The sequence below is a fragment of the Pan paniscus genome, chromosome 10, assembly GCF_029289425.2.
Source record: "Pan paniscus chromosome 10, NHGRI_mPanPan1-v2.0_pri, whole genome shotgun sequence".
In the NCBI taxonomy this organism is placed as follows: Eukaryota; Metazoa; Chordata; class Mammalia; order Primates; family Hominidae; genus Pan; species Pan paniscus.
The window spans coordinates 131,373,391-131,399,640 of NC_073259.2; the positions used below are offsets into that span (position 1 = coordinate 131,373,391).

The window sequence follows — 26,250 nt, forward strand, 5'->3', positions numbered from 1 at the left end:
CCCCCTGAGTACCTGGGATTACAGTAGGTGCCCGCCACCAAGCCCAGCTAGTTTTTGTATTTTTAGTAGAGACAGGGTTTTGCCATGTTGGCCAGGCTGGTCTTGAACTCCTGACCTCATGTTGATCCTCCCACCTCAGCCTCCCAACGTGCTGGGCTTACAGGTGTGAGCCACTGTGCCTGGCCACAGTGATATTTCTTTACTGAAAGATGATGATGGCCAGGGACAGTGGCTCACGCCTGTAATCCCAACACTTTGGGAGGCCGAGGCAGGCGGATCACCTGAGGTCAGGAGTTCAAGACCAGCCTGCCCAACATGGTGAAAGCCCGTCTCTACTAAAAACACAAAAAATGAGCCGGGCATGGTGGCAGGAACCTGTAATCCCAGGTACTCGGAAGGCTGAGGCAGAAGAATCGCTTGAACCCGGGACGTGGAGGTTGCAGTGAGCCGAGATGGCGCCACTGCACTCCAGCCTGGGTGACAAGAGCGAAACTCCATCTCAAAAAAAAAAAAAAAAAAAAAAAAGATGATTCAGACCCAATAGTGTGGCCCTTGCCCCTCTCAACCCAGTAAGGCACTTACCACCCAGAGTGGGCAGCGTTAGAGGATGGAGCCAACTTACTGAGAATCGGACTCTAAAAATAAGCATTCGGCACATTTCTTTTAGCCTCTTCTCTCTCATAAAGGCCTCCACAGATGGCTTCTTTACATCATGCTCTCAAATGACTAGCTGATAAATATTCATACTTATGGAAATTGTATTGTACATACTCCAAACCCCCAGCCAGTTAACATTTGTATCTTCTGTATCTCGGGGGTGGTGCCCTTTGTTCATATGTAAAAAGCACACATGCACATGTATACACACACACACACACACAACCAGCTTTCTCCTCTATGACTAATTTGCCTAGAGCAGTGATTCTCAACCAGGATTGATTTTGCCCCCCAGGAGACATTTGCCAACGTCTGGAGAGATTTTGGGTTGTTAAAAATGTGGGGATGATGTGTGCTCCTGGCATCTGTGGGTGGAGGCCAGGGATGCTGTTCAACATCCGACAGTGCCCAGGATACCTCCACTGCAAAGAATGACTTGGCTCAAATGTCAACAGGGCCCAGGCCAACCCAAGGTGAAGCAAAAACAAGACTGAGGGTGAGCAAAACCCCAAGGGAAGGAAGGTCAAAGCAGCCTGGAATTCTAACAGAAAAACACAAGGGGGCTGGCGGAGGCACGATCCAAAGTTTGCTCTTTCATCTTTTACCCTCTAAGACTGGGTCTTACTCTGTCACCCAGATTGGAGTGCAGTGGAGCAATCATGGCTCACTGCAGCCTCCACCTCCCCAGCTCAGGCAATCCTCCTGCCCCTCAGCCTCACAAGTAGCTGGGACTACAGGCACATGGCACCATGCCCAGCTAATTTTATTGTTGTAGAAGCAGGGTTTTGCCATGTTGGCCAGGCTGGTCTCAAACTCCTGGCCTCAAGTGATCCACCCGCCTTGGCCTCCCAAAGTGTTGGGATTACAGGCATGAGCCAATACAAGCAGCCATTCTTTTTTTTTTTTTTGAGATGGAGTCTGGCTGTCCTCCAGGCTGGAGTGCAGTGGCGCGATCTTGGCTCACTGCAAGCTCTGCCTCTCAGGTTCACGTCATTCTCCTGCCTCAGCCTCCCAAGTAGCTGGGACTACAGGCGTCCGCCACCACGCCCAGCTAATTTTTTGTATTTTTAGTAGAGACGGGGTTTCACTGTATTAGACAGGATGGTCTCGATCTCCTGACCTCATGATCTGCCCGCCTCAGCCTCCCAAGTAGCTGGGACAACAGGCATCCGCCACCATGCCCAGCTAATTTTTTGTATTTTTAGTAGAGACGGGGTTTCACTGTATTAGACAGGATGGTCTCGATCTCCTGACCTCATGATCTGCCCGCCTCGGCCTCCCAAAGTGCTGGAATTAAATGCCTAAACCACCATGCCCGGCCTTCGGCCATTATTTCTTACTCAAATTAATACTCAGCAGGGTGCTCACACATGTAATCCCAGCACTTTGGGTGGCCAAGGTAGGTGGATCACTTGAGGCCAAGAGTTCGAGATCAGCCTGGCCAACATGGCGAAACCCAACCTCTAATAAAAACACAAAAATTAGCTGGGCATGGTGGCGGGCGCCTGTAATCCCAGATACTTGGGAGGCAGAGGCAGGAGAATCCCTTGAACTCGGGAGACAGAGGTTGCAGTGAGCCGAGATCACGCCACTGCACTCCAGCCTGGGCGACAGAGTGAGACTCTGTCTCAAAAAAAAAAACAAAACCAAAAAACATATAAATACCCAATTTATTTTTTATTTTTTGAGATAGAGTTTTGCTATTGTTGCCCAGGCCGGAGTACAATTGCACAAACTCGGCTCACTGCCACCTCTGCCTCCCAGGTTCAAGTGATTCTCCTGCCTCAGCCTCCGAAGTAGCTAGGATTACAGGTGTCCGCCACCTCGCCAGCTTTTTGTATTTTTAGTAGAGACGAGGTTTCACCACGATGACCAGGCTGGTCTTGAACTCCTGACCTCAGGTGATCCGCCCGCCTCGACCTCCCAAAGTGCTGGGATTACAGGTGTAAGCCACCGTGCCTGGCCAATGCACAATTTATTAAGGTTATACATTTAAAAACCTGTTTCTTTCAATTTTCAAACTCAAAAATACTGAATCAAATTTTAGTTAAAACACTTCCTTTTGACTTGTTCCTCAATTAATGCTCAATTATCTCATATATTCAGGAGGTTAAATCCCCCCTAAACATTAATGCTATTTACAAATTTGATCGAATACCCTTACGCATTTCAAGCTAAAATTTGAACATCCTTCTCCCAAGTATTTGAAATAATCACAAAGAAACTCCCAGACAAGCCATGCACTAAACGCTGCTCAGATTCCCACTCGCATCCCAGCCCTTTCTCCCTCCCACCGCCTTCCGCAGCAGTCCAAGACAGCAGCCCACTCCGGGCCCACACACTGCACCTGGGCTGGGCACCGCCCCACCCTGGCTGGCTCCCTGACTCAGTGCCTGTGCCATCTGCAAAGGCACGGTGACAGCACTTACATTTTATAAAGACACTATGAAGATGTTCATGAGATCTGCGAAGACAGCGCCCAAAGAAAGCACAACCCGTGACTCGTATTTAATTTATTTAGAATCTTACAAAAACAAAAAACGAAACAAAAACCACCACAACAAAAAAAAAACTAAATACAGAATTTGTTACGCTTCACGGTTGATCGTTTTTACTTGCAAGAGTAAATAAACCTTGCTAAAATGCAGCCAGTACATTTTTATTGCATGAGACCAAATTTTTCAGTTACATATCAAAAATGGTCGGGATAATCAATTCCGGACGCTTGGTACCGTGCTCCCACGAAAGGCTGGATGCAGCAATGCAGTATCATTGGAACAGGGCACACCCTTCACACACTGATGGACACGCTACAACAGGAGCGATAACAAAAGGGATATTTAAAAAAGAGAACCAAATGAAAACACACCAAGAGCTGACATCCACCTTTGTTTCAAGTTGTCTTTGGATCCCATCAGATGTTGTCTCCAGATGCACATGTCAGATTAGTAAAGGAGAACCATCTACACCTACATAGAAAAGTATCCTTTGCTCAGAGGAGGTAGAACCTGGCCAAAGTTTTATTGCAGAGATACAGTGTACCTCTTCCCACCTCTCATGGATGATGGAAGATACAAGTGGTTATTGAAAAATCATATCAGTAGTTTGCAAATTCAGTATAAACCATGAACAGGATATTTTTCTGATAGCGGTGAGACTGCAATGTGCTATGTAGAAAAAAAGCTCTCTCTGCCCCATAAAGTGGGAGTCAGAAAGAGGGCTCAAGCTTCTTTATCCTCTTCAGTGCCATAAATACTGTCACAGCAAAAAGGCCTTCAGTGTCTGCTGGCCAGAAACATCTGCCCAGGCACAAATGGGCCACAAGGGCAGGGTACTGGTTAGGGGCCCGTAGTGGAAAAGCCAGACAGGTTGTCACCAGGGGCCTGCAGAGTGGCCTTCACTCTGGAGGACGCCTGAATTACAAGTATCAAAAAGAACCCGCTTTTTTGGGCTTCTTCTTTTCCTTGCTTAGCCCTGCACTAAGGGGCAGTCTTGCTGGACGGTGCCCTGCCACGTTGCGGCAGCCCAGATGGCCGCACTGCCAACCACAGCACGGCTTCCCCATGGGCGCCAGAGGGAGACTGAGCAAGGAGGGTCTGCGTGGAGGATGCACACTGGAGGCAATCTGTGACAGGCCCCAATTCACGACAAATTTAGTTCCCAAGACTGATCCAAATACAGAATGCTTTTACGTTTCTCACCAAGTCTACCAAGTTGAATAGTAATGAATGAAACTTGTACATGAATGAAAAGGCCCCAAAGATGCTCACGGCAATCCTTGAAAGTTATAAAGGAACATTTTCTTACAGGTGCAAAATTGTGAACAAATACCCAATGTCTGCCTCCCGGGTGCTCAACACCATCATTTTGATGAACCATCCGGGTCTTCCCAACTCGAATTATTAAAAACGCCTCGATCCAGCTCTGCTTCTAGGCTTACGGCTGATGTAGTCAAGATCCACTCACCAATACAAGGGTGGAGAGCACAGCTGTTCAGGGGACCCCAGGGACCAGTGCTGCAATGGGAATCTGCTTGTCTCACCCTCCAGCAGAGTCAGCCTAGGAGGCTCCAGAGCAGTTGCTTGGCTCTCTTTTGGAGGACAATTGTTCCTTAATGTACATTCTCTCTTTTTTTTTTTTTCGAGACGGAGTCTCCGTCTGTTGCCCAGGCTGGAGTGCAGTGGCGCGATCTGGGCTCACTGCAAGCTCTGCCTCCCAGGTTCACGCCATTCTCCTGCCTCAGCCTCCTGAGTAGCTGGGACTACAGGCACCCGCCACCACGCCTGGCTAAGTTTGTTTTTTTTTTGTATTTTTAGTAGAGACGGGGTTTCACCGTGTTAGCCAGGAGATGGTCTCAATCTCCTGACCCCATGATCCGCCCGCCTCGGCCTCCCAAAGTGCTGGGATTACAGGCGTGAGCCACCGCACCCAGCCAATGTACATTCTCTAAAGTCACCTGTCAATAACACACTAGGCCTGCCTCCTGCCTGCTATAAATATCCTCAACAGGTTATAAACAGCAGCAGGCTACCTGTGTTCATTGCAAGTAAATTACTCATCATTTGTAGGTTAAAACTATAGGCCCGACTTCTTAAATAAACATAGGGAATTTGCTGCAGCAGCAGGCCAGAAACCACTGTTACAAATCTGCAAGATTTTCCTATCAGGTGGGAAGACAGAGATAAGAAATATGGTAAGGCCTGAAAAATTGCAAAAGTAGAAGCAAGTCAGGTTTGCTGATCTAAGAGCTAAGTTTGATCCCAAATGCACTGAAGAAGTTAGAGGAGCTTAAAGAAGTCTCAGGAAGCATTTTTTAAAATGTGAAAACATCAGGCTCACTATAGCTTCCAAAGAACAACATAAATGAGCATCAGCAGTCATACAATGACAGTATCAGAAATGGCACTCAAGTGCATCCCCCCAGTACAATGCATTGCACACAACACAATAAGACACAGTAAAAAACATTAACACAAAACAGGAATTCTACAGCAAAGATGCAAAACTGAATTCTAAAATACAGGAACAAATACTTTTCTAAATGAAAAGTTTTCCATACTTTTCTAAAAAAAAAAAAAAAAAGTCATAAGATGCCCCATATGGGAAAGTCAAGAAAAGAATAAATAGAGCTGAAGGGAAGAGGGAAAAGGGAGAAACAGGTGGGCGGAGTCCCAATTTACAAGAATTATTTACATTCAGAATCCAGAAGAACTCGACATTTCTATATATATACATTTATGTACATATATATAAATACAGCACAAAATTAGAGGGTGGGTTTTGGATTTTATCTCAAGTACTCAAAAAAAAAAAAAATGCTAGCGAGCTTGAGTTGCAGGTATTTAGGTGTGTTTCTGTCACTTAAAAGACACTGCATTTGTATCAGACAACTGGCATTCAATGAGACATTTTTTTTTTTTTTTTGCAGTTTTTGCTCCAGCTGTAGCCCTGACATGAAACGCTTGCTACGTTTCTGCAGCAAAGTGGGCCGAGTGCAGTACGCACAGGTGTGGTGTTAGCCAGGGAGACCGAAGCCACACAGAAGGGGAGTCAGTAAATGTCCATCTCCACAGTGTCTGCCTTTGCCATTGGGAGGCCTGAACTAATCAAACGTTCATTAATAGGATCCCAGCCTAACAGCAACGCTTATGTAGCACCATTCTTAGAAACTACCAAGTATCACACAGGTACATGTGTATGGGGACCTTCCTCTTGACTGCTTGTCAAGAAAAGGATCCAGAGGGAACTTCTGCCCCTACTTCCATGAAGTGAGATGCAACAATCATTTCCAATCTATTGTTTTTTTATCTCATGCTAAAATGAAAGTGGAGGGGAGAGGGAAGAAGGCTCCCATTCTACAATTATAAATGCTGTCCTCGTAGCCTTTCTTCTCTTGCCGGCTAACAATTGTGCTAACAGCATCCCACGGAGGCCAGCAAATGAATGCCCCAGGGGCTACAGCCAGAAAATTGTGCCTGTAAAATATCATATTCCTCTGGAGCTTGGTAATATAGAAATTTTACCTCTACAGATGAAGCAAACTAAAATATTGTTGTAACTCAAAAAGGCTTCTGAAGTGCTGAGTTAGAATAAATATATATAGATACATACACACACTACATTGCTTTGGATGCAGGTTCTTACTAATTTATATACACATGTAAAGAGAAGATACTGAAGTATCTAACTGTAATTTAGCAGCAGAAAAAGAAAACTGCTTAACATATTTGCTTCTTAATCAAGTTGTGTTTAAAGAAATGCATTAATACTCCTATGAATTTGTATCATTGATAGTATATCTGGATAATCCCAGTAACTACAGACAGAGACCTTGTGGTATGGAGGTTGCTAAATGAGGGGAACACTAATTCCCCCAGAGATAACATCTGAGCTGCTTTAGACTCTGGAAGTGGTTTTCAGTACAATTGACGCTGTAAACTCTGAAAACACGAACATGATTTCCAACCAAATCTTTGTGCTCAGAGCCATATTGCTAAAAAGAAAAAGGCATTGCAGAGGCAAAGTGGACATGGGGTTAATTAAACAAGGCCTCTGAATTCAGGTGTGGCATTTAGATCCTGCAATGAATGGACCTATTTTACAGAAGTCAGCGGCAAATTTTTTGTATTTTTTGGTACAGATGGGGTTTTGCCATGTTGACCAGGCTGGTCTCGAACTCCTGGCCTCAAGTGATGCACCTGCCTCGGCCTCTCGAAGTGCTGGGATTATAGGCGTGAGCCACCACACCCGGCCACGAGTTGGGTTTTAACAGAAGAGGACCTTGAATGCTGAAGCTTCACAGGGCGGCCAAACTAACTCGCTGATTTTTGCAAGACCACAGTGTAAAGGTCGGATGTCCACCTGAAGAAGGGGTGGGTGCAACTCTCTGGGTGCTGCACACACCATGACCAGCCTGGGCATGCAGCACCCCAGCTCCCATCCATTCACACTGGTTGCCTTTGTGAGGTCCATTTTGAGAGAGCTTTCAGAGGCCTTTTTAATGAGAAAAAAAAAAAAAAAATAGCTGTTCTACAAAGAACCTAAGATACATACACTCCTATTTATCAAGATGGCTAGTCCAGAGCAAACATTACATCATAGGCCATGGGGGCTGTCACTTAGCTGCATGCTAAGAATCCTCATATGCTGCTTTGAAAACGCCATAAAAAACTAAGATGCCCTCATACACAGAAAAGAGGAGTTGGGCCAACAGCCTGCGAGAGAAGATCCTTCCCAACTCTGCCATTCTTACTGCAGGAGGGTTTGTAATGCTTCCCCACTTCCTCAGGTCCAGCGACTGCACCTCCGCTGGAGTGGGGGACACTTCCATTGCTGATGGAAGCTGCCTACTGCTTTTAAAAACACACACATGAGCTGAGAAGTTCTGCTGAAGGTGGGGAGAGTGCTGCTCTTGGCTGCCAGCCGGGTCTAGTGGCCCTAACAAGGGAAACTGGCTGATACAAAATGGATCACTGCCTGAGATATATGAACTGGACTGAGGATAGAAGTTGCATCCGCTGGGCAAAATGTGCCAAAGAACAGAAAGTACTTTCAATTTATTCTTTTAGGCACCAAGAATAAATAAATCCTAAGAAAACTTACGGTAAGCTTGACATAACCAAACTCAGGCTAAAGGAGACACAAGAGGATGAACGCCCTAAGTTTTCAGCCAGGTTTCTGTCAGTTTTAACACACATCTCACCCAATTCTGCAAGAAGTTTACAAACAATTCAACTTTAAAAACATTCAGAAGTACTATCATTATACCCTTTCCCTCAATGCCATCTTACATTTTAGGGATAAGTTTTAAGCCAAACTATAAGGCTACCTGGAATGCTGAGACAACACACAAATTCTGCTGAGTCCCCGTCACAGACTACTTCTGAAGGTCACCAGTGAGGGCCTAAACAAGAGTCCACTTCTTGTTAGTATCATAACTTTTTATTTGACATCTACAAGATTTTGGCATCTTGCAGCTTTTTACCAGGTTTATACAATCTCGATTTTTCAATAGTGCAACCTGTGTAAGCAAAAAAAAAAAAAAGAAAGAAAGAAAAGATAAAAAGACCAACTGTCCCCTCACTTGTTTTTATAAACATCTATTATAGGCGAAACAAAACTTACCCATATTATATAGATAAGTGTCTATTCACATTTGTACATTACCATTTTTAACAGCTTGAGATAAACTCTACGTCTTACAACACATTAAACAATATTCAAGTTACTGAGTAACAACAATAACAACAATAACAAAAAAACATACAGCAGAAGCCTCAAGTGTTTCCTCATTGTCTACAACTCAAGTATGGTTTCCTTTTTATGAGTGACAAAGCAAATTAAGATAATGAAGTAAAAAACGATTGTTTGCAAGATGAAAGCCAATTTGTACTTCCTTCTAAAACTACCTTTAAGTTGAAAATGTAAATTTAAGAGGCTCATAGCCATTTCTGCAGCACACATTAGGAATACTATTAATACATTAAAATTAACTTTTAAGAGTTTTATCACAGAAAAATGTATGTATTCATTACCTTGACCAGAAACCCAGGGCAGGGAGAAGGGGAAGGAGGGGTCTGCAGGGTTTGAAGCAATACCCAGGTATAAACACTATAAAAATGCAATAACCAATGCTGTACATCTAACAAATATTTCTCTCTGTTACTCGACTCCTGTGTTAATCTTGTTTCAGCATGCTTCCAAAGACATGCACTGTCAGAACAAAAATTAGAAAATAACCTGAATGCATGATATGCAACCTTTCATTTCATGCTTTAATAAACCTATTAATTTGGAGAAAGAAACCAATATATATTTTCTATATTTATAGACTCAAAACACATGCATCCGGGGATACCTCCCACAGCAATGGCATGGATGTACTGCGTTAACCCTGAGCACTGTATAAACATAAAGTAAAGCCAGTTTGGGAAGTTCCAAGCATTTTAAACCAACTGTGGTCTGTAGCCTTTAACATACTCACAAACAGACTGACACACACGCACGCACACATCCCCCTCTGCTCACCCAAAGTAAAAGCAGATGGGAATTATCAGGGGAGAAGCTAAAGGAAAGACATATGTACCACCATCAGCACTGCTGATTTTCAGTTTTGCTATCTATTCCAGGTTTGTCCTTACTCCCAAAAAAACTAACTAGAGAGCACAACTGAAAAAAATATATAATTCTTTGGAAACTGTCCCTGATTTTTATGCAAATGATATGCTTCAACAGCATTTCAGATCCATCCATGTTGAAACCTGTCTGTTCTTCATGCGTTGCTGAAGTTGGTGATGCTCTGAGGGTGATGCTGTTGCCATAGCTGTTTCTGTTGGACCGCAAGCTGTTGAGACTGGTCTGAAGTTGATAGGAGATTTACAAGAGGAGACACACAATTTGCCGGAATGATCAAACCTGTAATTAGTAACAAGAATTTATCAAGTTGTGTCCAGAAGAAACCACACTGTACAGCTTCACAGCAGATTCCAAATGAGGCATAATATTAAGTGTAATGGACAAGAAGTTCACACAAAAATTAAACGACTACCTAATAAATGAAATGGCCATTGAGATGTAGTCTGATTTTTCCACAGCATTTCCCACAAATACCCAAGCATATGCATGTGTTTAGTGTAATGCTATCTTGTTGGAGGAATAGGAAGTCAAGAATATCTATTATTCTCTTTTTAACAGGAGGTCAAGAATATCTATTATTCTATGTATTATCTTTTTAAGCTCCACAAACATGCAAATATCATCTTTGTCATGTATTAATGCACCAAAAGACTACAGAACAAAAGTTGCAAATTCAAATGCTAACCGAAACAGGTTAACTTAGAAGAGCAGATACTAGCAAACTGGAAAGGATACTCTCTGGGTGCTGGTTAAGGGAACTTTAAGTCCTGCATGTAGGATTGAAGGCTCAATGTTCCAGATAAATCTACTGCATGCATATATATGTTTTTTTTTTTTTTTCCCCTGAGACGGAGTATTGCTCTGTCGCCAGGCTGGAGTGCAGTGGCACAATCTTGGCTCACTGCAACCTCCGCCTCCCGGGTTCAAGTGATTCTCCTGCCTCAGCCTCCCAAGCAGCTGAGACTACAGACACCTGCCACCACGCCTGGTTAATTTTTGTATTTTTAGTAGAGACAGGGTTTCACCATGTTGGCCAGGATGATCTCCATCTCTTGACTTCATGATCCACCTGCCTCGGCCTCCCAAAGTGCTGGGATTATAGGTGTGAGCCACCGTGCCCGGCCCTATTTGTTTTTTTTTTAAATAGAGACAAGGTCTCACTGTGTTGCCTAGGCTGGTCTCAAACTCCTGGACTCCAGCAATCCTCCTGCCTCAGCCTCCCAAAATGCTGGGATTACAAGGTGAACTACCGTGCCCAGCTGATGGGCTGCTTTTGAAACTGGAAATCTAGACTTTTATATGAAACCTCTTGATTTTTAAATGTTGGCAATTAATTCAAATGAGGCTGGGCTCGGTGGCTCACACCTATAATCCCAGCACTTTGGGAAGCTGAGGTGGGCGGATCACTTGAGGTCAGGAGTTTGAGACTAGCCTGGCCAACATGGTGAAAACCCATCTCCACTAAAAAATATAAAAATTAGCCAGGTGTGGTGGTGCATGCCTGTAATCCCAGCTACTCGGGAGGCGGAGGTTGCAGTGAGCCGAGAGCACGCCACTGCACTCCAGCCTGGGCGACACAGTGAGACTCAGTCTCAAAAAAAAAAAAAATTTTTTTTCATTAATTCAAATGAAAACCTACAACATCCCAAAATACTGGTGTCCAAAAAAAAAAAAAAAAATTCCATAGACTGACTTTGGCCCATGAACTCCCGATATGCAATCCGTGGTAGAGGAAGGCTGCTGTAAGCGAAACCAAGATAAGCAAACAGAGTCCAGTTGCTGCCCTGCTTCCTGGACACCTGTAGTTGAGCACACGGTGAGAACAGCTGGCCTAGTCTGCCCTTGCTCCCTGCAGGACACCAAGCCATTCTCTGTGCACAGTGGCTTTTGAGTTCCAGAGTCTTAAGTTAGCTCAATGGAGAACTCCTGGGCAAGAGGCTGAACTGTCTACACACCAGGGAGCCTGCACAGCCACCAAGAGTAGAGAAGGAGAGCAAGAGCAGCTGAGAGCAGCATCAAAGAGATGACCACATCATAACTTCAACCAGAACCAACAATGTCTGTTTGAAGGCTTAACTTCTGTTCAACCTTGTAAGAAATATAAAATGGGTCCCATACCCACTACTGGAAGAGATGTTAGATGCATGTGGAATAGAGCTAAGATATTAGCAATGAGAAAAAAGTCGGATTCGATTTTTCCCTGCAACTCAAACCAAAACAAAAATTAGACTCACCTACAATCCGTTGCCCATCTTCCGTTCTTAGCCGCACGATCTGCATCTTCACGTTTGTGCCACTGACAGATGCTAGAACACCCTCAACTTTTGTCCAGACACTCAGCACTGAACCACATAATACATAATATGTACGGCAACGAAGACCTATTTCACAAACTAGCCCCAAGCTTGCTTTTTTGCAATTGCCGCGCCTAAGAAAAATGGGAAAGAAATACATATATGTGAGTGTCTATATATGCACACAGACACATGTTTCTAAAAGGTTTACAAGGTCAACTCAAATTTCTTTTCTTTTTTTTTTTTTTTTGAGATGGAGTTTTGCTCTTGTTGCCCAGACTGGAGTGCAGTGGTGCGATCTCGGCTCATTGCAACCTCTGCCTCCCAGGGTCAAGTGATTCTCCTGCCTCAGCCTCCCGAGTAACTGGGACTTTTTTGTTTTTTTGTTTTTTTGTTTTTTTGTATTTTTAGTAGAGACGGTGTTTTGCCATGTTGGGCAGGCTGGTCTTAAACTCCTGACCTCAGGTGATCCACCCTTGGCTTCCCAAAGGGCCGGGATTACAGGCGTGAGCCACCGCTCTTGGCCTCAAATTTCAAATAAACAATGTTCCAGCAGTATTGCCTTTACTATTTCTTAGATTATAATTCTGTTGGCCCATTGGGTTATCATTTCCAATTTAAGGTATCAGGCTGATTTTTAAAACCACGATTTTTTCAGGGGCCTGCCTCCCAATAAAAAGGGTTGAATTTATTGTGTTTGCTATCTGTTGAAGCATTTTAGTCATTTTAATATCCATTATTTTACTGCAATATTGCTACTTTATAAAATGATCTTGCTAGCTGGGCAGGGTGGCTCATGCCTGTAATCACAGCTCTTTGGGAGGCTGAGGAGGGAGTACTGTTCGAGTTCAGGAGTTTGAGACCAGCCTGTGCAACATGGCGAGGCTCTATCTCTACAAAAAGTTTAAAATAATTAGGTATGGTGGCTCATGCCTGTAACCCCAGCACTTTGGGAGGCTGAGGCATGCAGACAGCTTGAGGCCAGGAGTTTGAGATCAGCCTGGCCAACGTGGAGAAACCTCATTTCTACTGAAAATACAAAAATTAGCCGGGTGTGGGCTGGGTGCGGTGGCTCATGCCTGTAATCCCAGCACTTTGGGAGGACAAGGCGGGCAGATCACAAAGTCAGGAGACTGAGACCATCCTGGCTAACACGGTGAAACCCCGTCTCTATTAAAAATACAAAAAATTAGCGAGGAGTGGTGGCAGGCACCTGTAGTCCCAGCTACTCGGGAAGCTGAGGCAGGAGAATGGCGTGAACCCAGGAGGCGGAACTTGCAGTGAGCCGAGACCGTGCCACTGCACTCCAGCCTGGGCAACAGATCGAGACTCCGTCTCAAAAAAAAAACGAAACAAAACAACAAAAACTGGCTGGGCACGATGGCTCACGCCTGTAATCTCAGCACTTTGGGAGGCCGAAGCAGGCAGATCATGAGGTCAGGAGATCCAGACCATCCTGGCTAACACGGTGAAACCCCGTCTCTACTAAAAATACAAAAAATTTGCAGGGTGTGGTGGTGGGCACCTATAGTCCCAGCTACTCGGGAGGCTGAGGCAGAAGAATGGCGTAAACCTCGGAGGCGGAGCTTGCAGTGAGCCAAGATCAGGCCACTACACTCTGGCATGGGCGACATAGCAAGACCCTGTCTTCAAAAAAAAACAAAAAACAAAAAAGCCAAGTGTGTTGGCGCATGCCTGTAATCCCAGCTACTCAGGTGGTTGAGGCACGAGAATCGCTTGAACCTGAGAGGCAGAAGGTGCAGTGAGCCAAGATGGTGCCATTGCACTCAAGCCCTCTGTTTAAAAAAGAAAAAAGATCCTGAGAGATCCTGCCATGAAAAAACAAGCAATACCTGTGAAAAGAAAAGAAGGAGGGGGGAAGATCCTGCCAGTTATTTCTATATTATGAAACTACTGATACACTGGTTCTAAATCACATTAGTGGGAAGGACTCAGCAATCTAGAGAGATGGAAAGGGGTGGGAGGGGAGCGAGAGGCTACATGTAAATTTAAGAAGAAATGAGAAAATGGAGAAATACCATCAATGTTTTCTGGTTAAAATTATCTTCAGAATATTCATCAATAAAGATGCCCTTCTGGTTAGTACTAACTCAAGACGAATCTAATACAGTGTTAAATGTAGGTATATAGGACACTTTTCTTGCTATAACTCAAAGCAAATGTTTGTTGTTTTTTAAGTTAATTTTTTGTAGAGATGGAGTCTTGCTGTGTTGAGGAGGTTGGTCTCAAACTCCTGGCCTCAAGCAATCCTCTCATCTTGATCTCCCAAAGTGCTAGGAGCCACTGCACTGTCCCCAGAGGAAATGTTTTAGAAAATGTTTAGGCCAGGTGCAGTGGCTCACGCCTGTAATCCCAGCACTCTGGGAGGCCGAGGCAGGCGGATCACGAGGTCAGGAGATCAAGACCATCATGGCTAACACGGTGAAACCCCGTCTCTACTAAAAATATAAAAAATTAGCCGGGCATGGTTGGCGGGTGCCTGTAGTCCCAGCTACTCAGGAGGCTGAGGCAGAAGAATGCCAAGAACCTGGGAGGTGGAGCTTGCAGTGAGCCGAGATCACACCACTGCACTCCAGCCTGGGTGACAGAGCGAGACTCCATCTCAAAAAAAAAGAAATGTTTGTAGGGGCAAGGCGCGGTGGCTTATGCCTGTAATCCCAGCACTTTGGGAGGCCGTGGTGGGCAGATCACAAAGTCAGGAGTTCGAGACCAGCTTGGCCAACATGGTAAAACCCTGTCTCTACTAAAAATACAAAAATTAGCTGGGCATGGTGGCAGGCACTGTAGTCCCAGCTACTCGGGAGGCTGAGGCAGAACTGCTTGAACCTGGGAGATGGAGGTTGCAGTGAGCTGAGATCGTGCCACTGCACTCCAGCCTGGGTGACAGAGCAAGGACACCATCTCAAAAAAAAAAAACAAAAAAAAACAAAAAAAAAAACTAAGTTAGTAGGTTAACTTTTAAAACTTTTTTTTTTTTAAGACCACGTCTTGCTGTCATCCAGACAGGGGTGCAGTGCCACGATCTCAGCTCACCGCAACTTTTGCCTCACAGGCTCAAGCGATTCTCATGCCTCAGCCTCCCAAGTAGCTGGGATTACAGGCGTCTGCCACCATGCCCTGCTAATTTTTTTATTTTTAGTAGAGACCTGGTTTCACCATGTTGGCCAGGCTGGTCTTGAATTCCTGGACTCATGTGATCCATCTCGACCTCTCAAAGTGCTGGTACTACCAGCAAGCCAATGGTGCCTAGCCAGCCTACCTTTTAAAACATTTTATCTTACAGACTTTTTCTAATTTTCAGTGGCACTAATTTACTCTCATAATGAAAACCAAAAGCACTACTCACATCAAAGCCAACTTATCTACCTGCAGAACAGCCCAAACAATCAAAACAAACAAAAAGCCCCTCAAGCTAAAATTCATTTACATCTCATATTCCTTTTCATGAAGTGGGCCAGATACTGTAAGAGCATTAACTACTTAATGAGGGAGAGAACAATGAGGAGAAAACTATGATTTGCAGAGTATAAGACTATACGAGGTCACAAAGTGAACACTGTAAGCCAAGGGGTGAGGGGGCACAGCAGGAAGAGCTCCAAGACTCAACAACAAAAGTTTGCATGTGCTGTGCTATTAACTTTGGGAATCTCCCTGGTTTCTTAGACATTCCCTAGATCTGGGACACCAGTAAAGCTTTTTTAAAAAAGAGAAGAAGAAAGAAAAGAGCCCAGCTACTCAGGAGGCCGAGATGGGAGGAGTTTGAGGCTGCAGTGAGCTATGATTGCTGCACTGTACTCCAGCCTAGGTGATATAGCGAGACTGTCTCTTTAAAATAACCAACCAAACAAAAAAACATGAAGGGAGAGTGACAGAAGGAGGGCAAAAAAGTGTTTTTTTTTTTTAAGAGACAGTTTTTGCTCTTGTTGCCCAGGCTGGAGTGCAGTGGTGCAATCTCGGCTCACCGCAACCTCCGCCTCCCGGGTTCAAGCAATTCTGCCTCGGCCTCCTGAATAGCTGGGATTACGGGCATGCGCCACCACACCCAGCTAATTTTTTTTTTAGTAGAGACAGGGTTTCTCCATGTTGGTCAGGCTGGTCTCGAACTCCCGACCTTAGATTATCCACCTGCCTTGGCCTCCCAAAGTGCTGGGATTACAGGCGTAAGCCACCACACCTGGCCTTATTGTTTTTGTTTTTGTTTTTTTAAATGGAGTCTCGCTCTGTCCCCCAGGCTGGAGTGCAATGGCACAATTTTGACTCACTGCAACTTCCACCTTCCGGGTTCAAGCGATTCTCCCGCCTCAGCCTCCCAAGTAGCTGGGATTACAGATGCCTGCTACCACACCGGCTAATTGTTTTGTATTTTTAGTAGAGATGGGGTTTCACCATGTTGGCCAGGATGGTCTTGAACTCCTGACCTCAGGTGATCCGCCCACCTCAGCCTCCCAAAGTGCTGGGATTACAGGCGTGAGCCACCGCACCCAGCCGCGAAAAAGCAAGTTCTAATATGAAGGATAACTGTTAAGGTCATGCTGCCAGACAACAGTTGGCTGGAAATAAGAAAGCATCAGTGAAGAGTAAGGAGGTACATAAACTAAACAGTTTCTAGTCTACAACTGTCCAGTAAATATTCCTGATGGAACACACCACGCCTGACAATACTTAATCTGTTAGTTAATTCATGAGGACATACTGATAAAGAGTGAAGGTGTATTTAAATCTCAATTAAATTTTGGAAAATTTGGTAGGAAACACGAAAATACTAACCAATAAGCATGAGTACAAGTATCTGCAGATGAATTATACTGATCTAACCAGTGCATCAGGGCATCATCTGAGACGACCTGTAAAAATGAGAAGAATTTCATTGAAAACAGTATTGCTTTAAATAAACTGGTTACCTAGTCTGGTCTGTAATTCTAGAGGTAGCCAATTTAAAATAATCTCTACACAAAAAGCCTAACCCTTGCTATTAACTGAATCTGAATGCCATTTGAAAAGCTCTGTCATGCTGGTTCCTCTTATGTAATACGTTTTTCAAATAACTACTTAACTATAATTGTTTTCAAATCAGATTGGCTACAAATAATAATATAAGGTAATATTAATAAAATAAAACCTAACAGTAAATGTTAGGAAAAGTGGTCGCTTAACATTTTCTATAAATCATTGCAAAATATAAACATAGAGGCATCCTCACAATAAAACTAAGAGGTAGTGAGAAGGGCTTTAAACATTCTAACTTTTGTGATTAGCACTGGAAGCTTCCTTTACTGAAGAGATAAGCTGTTTCAAATAATCATTTTAGGCTGGGCACGGTGGCTCATGCCTATAATCCCAGCACTTTGGGAGGCTGAGGCGGGTGGATCACTTAAGGCCAGGAGTTCAAGACCAGCCTGGCTAACATGGTGAAATTCCGTCTCTACTAAACATACAAAAAAAAATTAGCCAGGTGTGTGGCACATGCCTATAATCCCAGCTACTTGGGAAGCTGAGGCATGAGAATCACTTGAACCCGGGAGGAGGAGGTTACAGTGAGCCAAGATCGCGCCACTACACTCCCAGCCTGGGTAACAGAAGGAGTCACCTTAGAAGTTTCTTAAGGCTGGTAACATTAAGACTGTGATATTAGCATAACAAAAGTTGACATTTTCCTTAAACCAGGCTGGGTGCGGTGGCTGACACCTGTTAATTCTAGCACTTTGGGAGGCAGAAGTGGACATCACTTGAGCCCATGAGTTCCAGACCAGCTCAGCCTTTGCAACACAGTGAGACCTCATTTAAAAATAAAAAAAAAAGAAAAAGAAAATATAATTTCATACCTAGAAAAGCTATCTTAAACAATTTCAATATATTATAAAATAAGTATTCTTTTTTTTTTTTTTTTTTTTGAGACGGAGTCTTGCTCTGTCTCCCTGGCTGGAGTGCAGTGGTGCAATCTCGGCTTACTGCAAGCCTCCACTTCACAGGTTAAAGTGATTCTCCTGCCTCAGCCTCCTGAGTAACTGGGATTACAGGAATGCAACACTACGCCTGGCTATCTTTTCTATCTTTAGTAGAGACGAGGTTTCGCCATATGGGCCAGGCTGGTCTCAAACTCCTGACCTCAGGTGATCCAACCGCCTTGGCCTCCCAAAGTACTAAGATTACAGGCATGAGCCACTGTGCCCAGCTAAAATAAGTATTCTTTTTTTTGAGACGAAGTTTTGCTCTTGTTGCCCGGGCTGGAGAGCAATAGCGTGATCTTGGCTCACTGCAACCTCCGCCTCCCGGGTTCAAGCGATTCTCCTACCTCGGCCTCCCGAGTGGCTGGAATTACAGGTACGCATTACCATCCTGGGATAATATTTTGCATTTTTAGTAGAGACGGGGTTTCTCCATGTTGGTCAGGCTGGTCTCGAACTCCTGACCTCAGGTGATCTGCCCGCCTCGGCCTCCCAAAGTGCTGAGATTACAGGTGTGAGCCACATTGCCTGGCCCAAAGTAAGTATTCCTATATAAGATAATGTACAAATGAAAAAATACCTTCTTATATTTCTTTTTTAGATCAGCATAAATTTCTAATTTGAGCTGCTTCCCAGTATTTGGTCGATAAACTAAGAAAAGTTTCTTTTTAGGATTCACTTCTTTAACTAAGATGGCAGTTTTCTTGTTGTTCCTTATCTGTTTAAAGAAAATGACAAAATATAAAGATTTTATAATACACACTTTAAGACATGTTTTTCTACCATCACGTCAGCAAACATAATCATTTGAGACTATAACACTAAATAAGTACATGGTAACTTCAAAAAGGACCGAAAATGCTTGTTTAAAAGACTTTAACACAGTCACACCCAAAAGGCAGTTATTGGACCTTAATTCTGGCTAAAGATGAAGGTTAAAGACCAAAGTTATCTTCAGAAAACTACGTGGAATTAGCTTTAATGCACAAATGTCCAACACAGATCATTTTGCTTCTTTTATTTCCTGTACCTGGAATCCCAGTCAAGCAGCCTCAGAGAGATAAGAAAAACCAAGTGTAATAAAATGTTAACAGTGGAATCCAGGCAGTAGGCATTAGGGGTCTTCAGAGAAAATTCTTTAAGCTCTGCTGTATGTTTTTAAACATTTCTCAGTAAAATGGAAAAAGAAATGTTACTCTCAAGTTAACAATAGAATTCAAGCCCCTCCAAGATAAGGCCTTGGATGGCCCCAGTCCTCTGCACTTGTCTACTCCATCAGTACTGCCTTTCCCGATGTCACAGGGTTTTGAAGGGCAAAGTGAGAGATCACATGATAAAGTGTTCTGTAAACATCAAAGCTGCTATGGCAGCAGAAAGCAAAAATGTTGAACAAATTGTCCACACATATGGAGGTAAAAATGGAAGAAAGGGAAGCATTAGAGAAATGTTGGAATTCAGGTATGTATTTTTAACTTTTTATTATTTTTTTTGAGACAGTCTCGCTCTGTCACCAGCCTGGAGCACAAGGGCGCGATCTCGGCTCACTGCAAGCTCCGCCTCCCAGGTTCAAGGCGATTCTCCTGCCTCAGCCTCCCGAGTAGCTGGGACTACAGGTACTCACCACCATGCCTGGCTAATTTTGTATTTTTAGTAGAGATGGGGTTTCTCCATGCTGGCCAGGCTGGTCTCGAACTCCAGACCTCAGGTGATCCACCCGCCCCGGCCTCCCAAAGTGCTAGGATTACAGACGTGAGCCACCACGCCTGGCCTATTTTTAACTTTTTAAAGTTGGATTTATGAGAAAAACTTTAAGAGGAAGGAGTTACTCTTAAAACTCCATTTAACTCAAGGAAAAACAACTGGAAAATTCATTTCTTCTTTATAAAGACTGAACAGCTTCTAAACAATCATTTCTGGAGCAAAACGGAAGGAAAAAGAAAAGTTTCAAAGTAAAACCATTTTCCCAGCCCTCTACACAATCAATCATTGTTTGCGGGGCTATTAACTTTTTATATTCATTCTTATAATGAAAAACACAATATTTTACTTTCCTCTTCATGGATATTAAAGACCCTTGGTCTCTTACTTTTTCCAACGAATTGAAACATTGTTTATATAATTACTGTAAAGTCATAAAACAATGGTTAAGGTGAAGATTATATTTAAAATTATTTATCAGCTGACAGGAAATATCCAAACCTATACTTAGAGGATACTGTTTAAGACACTTAACAATGGGCTCTGTCTTGACAGTGTCAGGTTAATTATACATCATCACAGAACAGTGGAAAGTAATTCTGACATTGTTTTCCCAATGGCAGCACAGGCTACACACACTGAAAAGTATGGTGGCCTAATGCAGTGGAGGTTCAAAGGCAAACGAAGACCAGGAATGAGGTCTCTAGGACCACCACTCCTCACGCCCAGCCACCTGTTGCCACACAGAGAATGAAGGACCAGTATTACGACATCCTTCAACCTAAGAGAAGCTGGGGATCAGGACTTTCATCACAATCTACCAACGGTGATATTCTGGCAATAATTTCAATTTAAAAATAATAACCAAGAGCCAGGTGCAGTGGTGCATGCCTGTAATCCCAGCTATTCAGGTGGACAAGGTGAGAGGATGGATCAAGCCCAGGAGGAGTTCGAGACTGTCCTGAAAATAACCAACACCCTATGTGGACCAATCAAAATTGCATCTATGGGGGATAGCCGAGTAAAATACTTGAATTCTACCAATATCGACATCTTGGTTGTGATATTACACCACAGTTTTAAAAAATATTACCACTGGGGTAACTGATAAAAGTATGCAAGATGTTTATCTGTACTGTTTCTTATAATGACATGCAAATCAACCTACAGTTCAATCAGTATTTCAAAAACCCCAAAACCAGCAAGGCACAGTAGCTCACAACTGTAATCCAGCACTTTGGGAGGCCGAGGTGGGAGGATCATTTAAGCCTAGGAGTTTGAGACCAGCCTGGACAACACAGTGAGACATCAACTGCATTAAAAAAAAAAAAAAAAAAAAGCCAAATGTGGTGGAGTGTACCTGTGGTCCCAGCTACTCAAGAGGCTGAGGTGGGAGGATTGTCTGAGCCCAGGAGGTTGAAGCTGCAGTGAGCCATGATCACGCACGCCACTGCTTATCAGCCTGGGTGACAGAGCGAGCGAGATCCCATTACAAAAAACAAAACCAAACCAAAAAACCCCAACTCAACTAGGAGCCAGATCCTTTGAGAGCTTTTCTCTAGGTCAAGGATCAGCAGCTTAGGCCTGTGGAATAAATCTAGCTTGGCGCTCCTAAACTGAAGTAAGTTTAAGAAGGAATGAAGGAAGGTGGGAAAAAAAAGAGAAAGGAAGGAAGGAAAACACAGAGGACATGCAATATAGACCACATATGGCCTACAAAACCATACATATCAGACCTTCATAGAAAAAGTTTAGCAACTCCTACCCTAGATCATTTCTGACTTCATCCTGCCTGTGCCTTCATCATACATGTAGGTACTTCATATGAGCAAGAACCAGGTCTTACTTGCAGTCACTCCATAAATATTTGTAAATAGAAAGCAAAATATGTTATATACAACCAATGAAATATTACTCAGCCTTGTAAAAAAGAACGAAGGGGCCAGGCAGCGTGGTTCACACCTGTAATCCCAGCACTTTGGGAGGCAGAGGTGGGAGGATCACTTGAGGCCAAGAGTTTCAAACCAGCCTGGTCAACATAGTGAGACACCATCTCTACAAAAGAAAAATTAAAAAATTATCCACATGCCGGGTGCGGTGGCTCATGCCTGTAATCCCAGCACTTTGGGAGGCCAAGGCAGGCGGATCACCTGAGGTCAGGAGATCAAGGCCATCCTGGCTAACACAGTGAAACCCTGTCTCTACTAAAAATAAAAAATTTAGCCAGGTGTGGTGGTGAGTGCCTGTAGTCCCAGCTACTCGGGAGGCTGTGGCAGGACAATCGCTTGAACCTCGGTGGCGGAGGTTGCAGTGAGCCAAGATCGTGCCACTGCACTCCAGCCTGGGCGACAGATTGAAACTGCCTCAAAAAACAAAACAAAACGAAACAACACAACCCCAAATATCTTAGAGAACTGGCGAAATAAAATTTCTGCTGTCTTGGATCTGAGTAAGTAAATATGAAACTCAAGATACTGCTGAATATCTACATACTGTTGAGTATCTACAGATACATGTATAGATGTGTGTGCACACACACCCCTTAGTTCTGTCCACAGAGACAAATCATAACTGAAAGAATGTAGCTATTTTACTAACTGAAAAATGAGTCTTAAAGATATAAAGCATTATTAAGACTAAAGTAAGTCTCTGTCTTATGAAAAATGCTTAATTTAAGAAAATGTTGGCCAGGTGCAGTGGCTCAAGCCTGTAATCCCAGCACTTTGGGAGGCCAAGGCAGGCAGATCACGAGGTCAGGAGATCGAGACCATCTTGGCTAACACGGTGAAACCCCGTCTCTACTAAAAATACAAAAAAAATTAGCCAGGCGTGGTGGCAGGCGCCTGTAGTCCCTGCTACTCTCGGGAGGCTGAGGCAAAGAGAATGGCGTGAACCCGGGAGGTGGAGCTTGCAGTGAGCCGAGATCGCACCACTGCACTCCAGCCTGGGCAACACAGCAAGACTCAATCTCAAAAAAAAGTTAATTCAGCCAGGTGTGGTGGCTCACATCTATAATTCCTTTGGGAGGACAAGGCAGGCAGATCACCTGAGGTCAGGAGTTCGAGACCAGCCTGGCCAACATGGTGAAACTTCACCTCTACTAAAAATACAAAAATTAGGCTGGGCACAGTGGCTCACGTCTCTAATCCCAGCACTTTGGAAGGCCGAGGCGGGCAGGTCACCTGAGGTCGGGAGTTTGAGAACAGCCTGACCAAAGTGAAGAAACCCCGTCTCTACTAAAAATACATGTCAGCCAGGCCTAGTGGCACATGCTTGTAATCTCAGCTACTCGGGAGGCAGAGGATGAGGTGAGCTGAGATCGCGCCATTGCGCTCCAGCCTGGGCAACAAAGAGTGAAACTCTGTCTCAGAAAGAAAAAAAAAGAAGAAAATGTAACAATTCTAAACTCGCACCTAATAACATCCTTTAAAATGCATTAAGTAAAAACATAATACAAATGGACAAACACACAATTACAATGATAAATTACCAAAATAGACAAAGCTAAACACAACTGGGAAACAGGTACAAAGTGAAGAGACAATTACAATGCTGGCCATTAAAAAGTATTATATATCTGAATAGAATTTAAAGGAAAAGTCGTACTTGCAATGACAAGTAAAAGCCATCGTCTGGTCCTGTCAGCTCGGCCCAAATCTTGGTAGCTTCCTCCCATGACATTCCCCTCTCTACACTAATCTGTAAGAGAAACAACGAAATTTAAACTCATTTCTGTAAATGCATCTCATGGGAAGACGATACTTCACAACACTTTCTAAACTTACTGTGTATAATTCTACGTGGCCAGAGGTTGAATATCCTGGAGTCAGAAACTTTTTAACATCACTTTTCCTCACTTTTTCATCTCCAGAACCAAGATCTTGAACAAGAAAAAGAAACACATAAATGTAAAAAGAACATTTTTATCAGGTACACACGTTTAAAGAATTTCTCCACTCCACATTTTCCCTGGGGACATTGTGGGGGGGAAATTTTCCCTACTTACCTAAGATTCCCATATCATATCTTCCATTTTTTTTGGCATTTTGAACAACTGCAGTGAGTGTGTCCGCAAAATACTGAAATAATGCATTCTGCTGATGCACCTCCATGCCTAAAATTCTATTTAAGAATTTTCCTATGTTGTTATAATCTGTAATGACAAAAGATAAACGTTTTCATGCAAATGATAATTAAAAATTTTTTATTCATCTAGGCTTAGTTCAAGTCCCACTTTCTCTTCTAAAAGTCTTCCTTCTTAACTCTTACACTGTCCTCACAACAAGGCTGTAATCTGCCCATTTCTCTCTCTAGCAATTAGCACCACTGCAGGACATGCTCAAAAGAGGTTTGTCGAATTGAATTTTTGCATCTTCAGCCTCACTTATGGAAAGTATGAACACAATTCAGTACATAAGAAAGTTAGTTCTCCAACACTGAATTCTCAACTGTAGTGGCACTATTAGAATGTCTGGGAGCTTTGGAAAACTACCGATGTCTGAGCTCCACCCGACTTCAGTAATTTTTCGTTTTGTTTTGTTTTTTGAGACGGAGTCTTACTCTGCTGTCGCCCAGGCTGGAGTGCAGTCGTGCAATCTTGGCTCACTGCAACCTCCCCCTCCCAGATTCAAGCAGTTCTCCTGCCTCAGCCTCCTGAGTAGCTGGGATTACAGGCGCCCGCCACTATGCCTGGATAATTTTTGTATTTTTAGTAGAGACAGGGTTCCACCATCTTGGCCATTATGGTCCTGGACTCCTGACCTTGTGATCCGCCTGCCTCGGCCTCCCAAAGTGATGGGATTACAGGCATGAGCCACCGCACCTGACCAATTTTTTATCTTTTATTTTTTTAGACGGAGTCTTGCTCTATTGTCGCCGAAGTTGGAGTGCAGTGGTGCAATCTCGGCTCACTGCAACCTCTGCCTCGCAGGTTCAAGTAGTTCTCTTGCCTTAGCCTCCCAAGTAGCTGGGACTACAGGCACCCGCCACCAGGCCCGGCTAATTTTTGTATTTTTAGTAGAGATGGGGTTTCATCATATTGGCCAGGCTGGTTGCAAACTCCTGACCTCGTGATCTACCCACCTCGGCCTCCCAAGGTGCTGGGATTACAGGCGTGAGCCACCGTGCCCAGCAGACTTCAGTAATTTTTAAAAGCTTGAGAGCTGATCATATCAGCAGCCAGTGCTGAAAACTGCTTCTCTATGCATGGATCTTTTACACATACCCCACAGCAGCCAAAACCACCCAGAATGTTTTAAGAACATGAAGCTTCCCCTTCAGCTCAAAAGCATATATCATAATGGACTTTAATACTATAGCAACAGTTATATGCCTACACAAAGCTAATAGTAGTACCTTTATCGAGAGTAAGAATTCCCGAGCGATCTTCTACATTTATCAGGCCAACGCCTATCAGTCCTTGTCGAACATCTGTAAGAACAGGATCAATTCTGACTCATAAATTACAAGGGATGTCTACAATGTACCACTAAGTGAGAAAAGTATGTTGTAAGTAGTATCATGCCATTTTAAAAAAACACCTTGATATTTATATAAACATGGAGAAAATGTGGAGAGAACTGCCCTTGTTCACACTGTCATCTGTGACCTAAGAAGGTGAGAATGGAAGGAGGGTTAAGGGGACTGTATTAACTCTCTTCATTATACATGTTAAGATTCTTTTCTCTTTTTTTGAGACAGAGTCTCACTCTGTCACCCAGGCTGGAGCGCAGTGCGCGATCTCAGCTCACTGCAACCTCTGCCTCACGGGTTCAAGCAATTCTCCTGCCTCAGTCTGCCGAGTAGCTGGTACTACAGGCTAAGTTTCGTATTTTTAGTAGAGTTGGGGTTTCGCCATGTTGGCCAGGCTGGTCTCAAACTCCTAACCTCCGGAGATCCACCCGGCTCGGCCTCCCAAAGTGCTGAGATTACAGGTGTGAGCCACTGCGCCCAGCTGCAAGATTACTGTCATTACTTATAATAAACAAGTTATCTATCTATCTATCTATCTATATATTTTTTTTTTTGCAACAGAGTCTGACTACGTTGCCCAGGCTGGAGTGCAATGGCATCATCTTGGTTCACTGCAACCTCCGCCTCCCAGGCTCAAGGGATCCTCCCACCTCAGCTTCCCGAGCAGCTGGAACTACAGGCGTGCACCACCGTGCCTGGCTAATTTTTTTTGTAATTTTTTTAGAGAGGGGGTTTCTCCATGTTGCCCAGGCTGGTCTTGATCTCCTGAGCTTAAATGATCCACCTGCCTTGGCCTCCCAAAGTGCTGAAATTACAGGTGTGAGCCACTGCGCCTAGCCATAACCTGTAATTTTAAGAAGTTAGAAGTAAATCAAGGAGTCTTTTTTTTTTTTTTTTCTGAGACAGGGTCTCTCTCACCAGTCTGGAACGCAGTGGTGCCATCACAGCTCACTACAGCCTCCACCTCCTAGGCTCAAGCAATCCTCACACCTCAGCCTCCTAAAGTGCTGGGATTATAGGCATGAGCC

At 43.8% G+C, this 26,250-nt stretch overlaps 1 protein-coding gene across 6 annotated transcripts in view; it reads right to left on the reverse strand.

Moving 5' to 3' along the window:
* Positions 1 to 3,155: 3,155 nt before the first annotated feature.
* The window catches only part of SBNO1 (strawberry notch homolog 1), a 75,598-nt gene continuing 52,503 nt past the window's right edge, over positions 3,156 to 26,250 (reverse strand). For all 6 annotated transcript variants that reach the window (XM_024931036.4, XM_003812104.7, XM_055096320.2 and 3 more), the window contains 8 exons: positions 25,106 to 25,180; positions 23,757 to 23,903; positions 23,536 to 23,630; positions 23,357 to 23,449; positions 18,633 to 18,770; positions 16,875 to 16,951; positions 12,027 to 12,220; positions 3,156 to 10,071 (listed from right to left, as the gene is read on the reverse strand). In XM_024931036.4, coding sequence (XP_024786804.1) covers positions 9,929 to 10,071; positions 12,027 to 12,220; positions 16,875 to 16,951; positions 18,633 to 18,770; positions 23,357 to 23,449; positions 23,536 to 23,630; positions 23,757 to 23,903; positions 25,106 to 25,180 — 962 coding nt within the window. In that variant the 3' untranslated portion in view covers positions 3,156 to 9,928. The remainder of the gene's footprint in view (positions 10,072 to 12,026; positions 12,221 to 16,874; positions 16,952 to 18,632; positions 18,771 to 23,356; positions 23,450 to 23,535; positions 23,631 to 23,756; positions 23,904 to 25,105; positions 25,181 to 26,250) is intronic.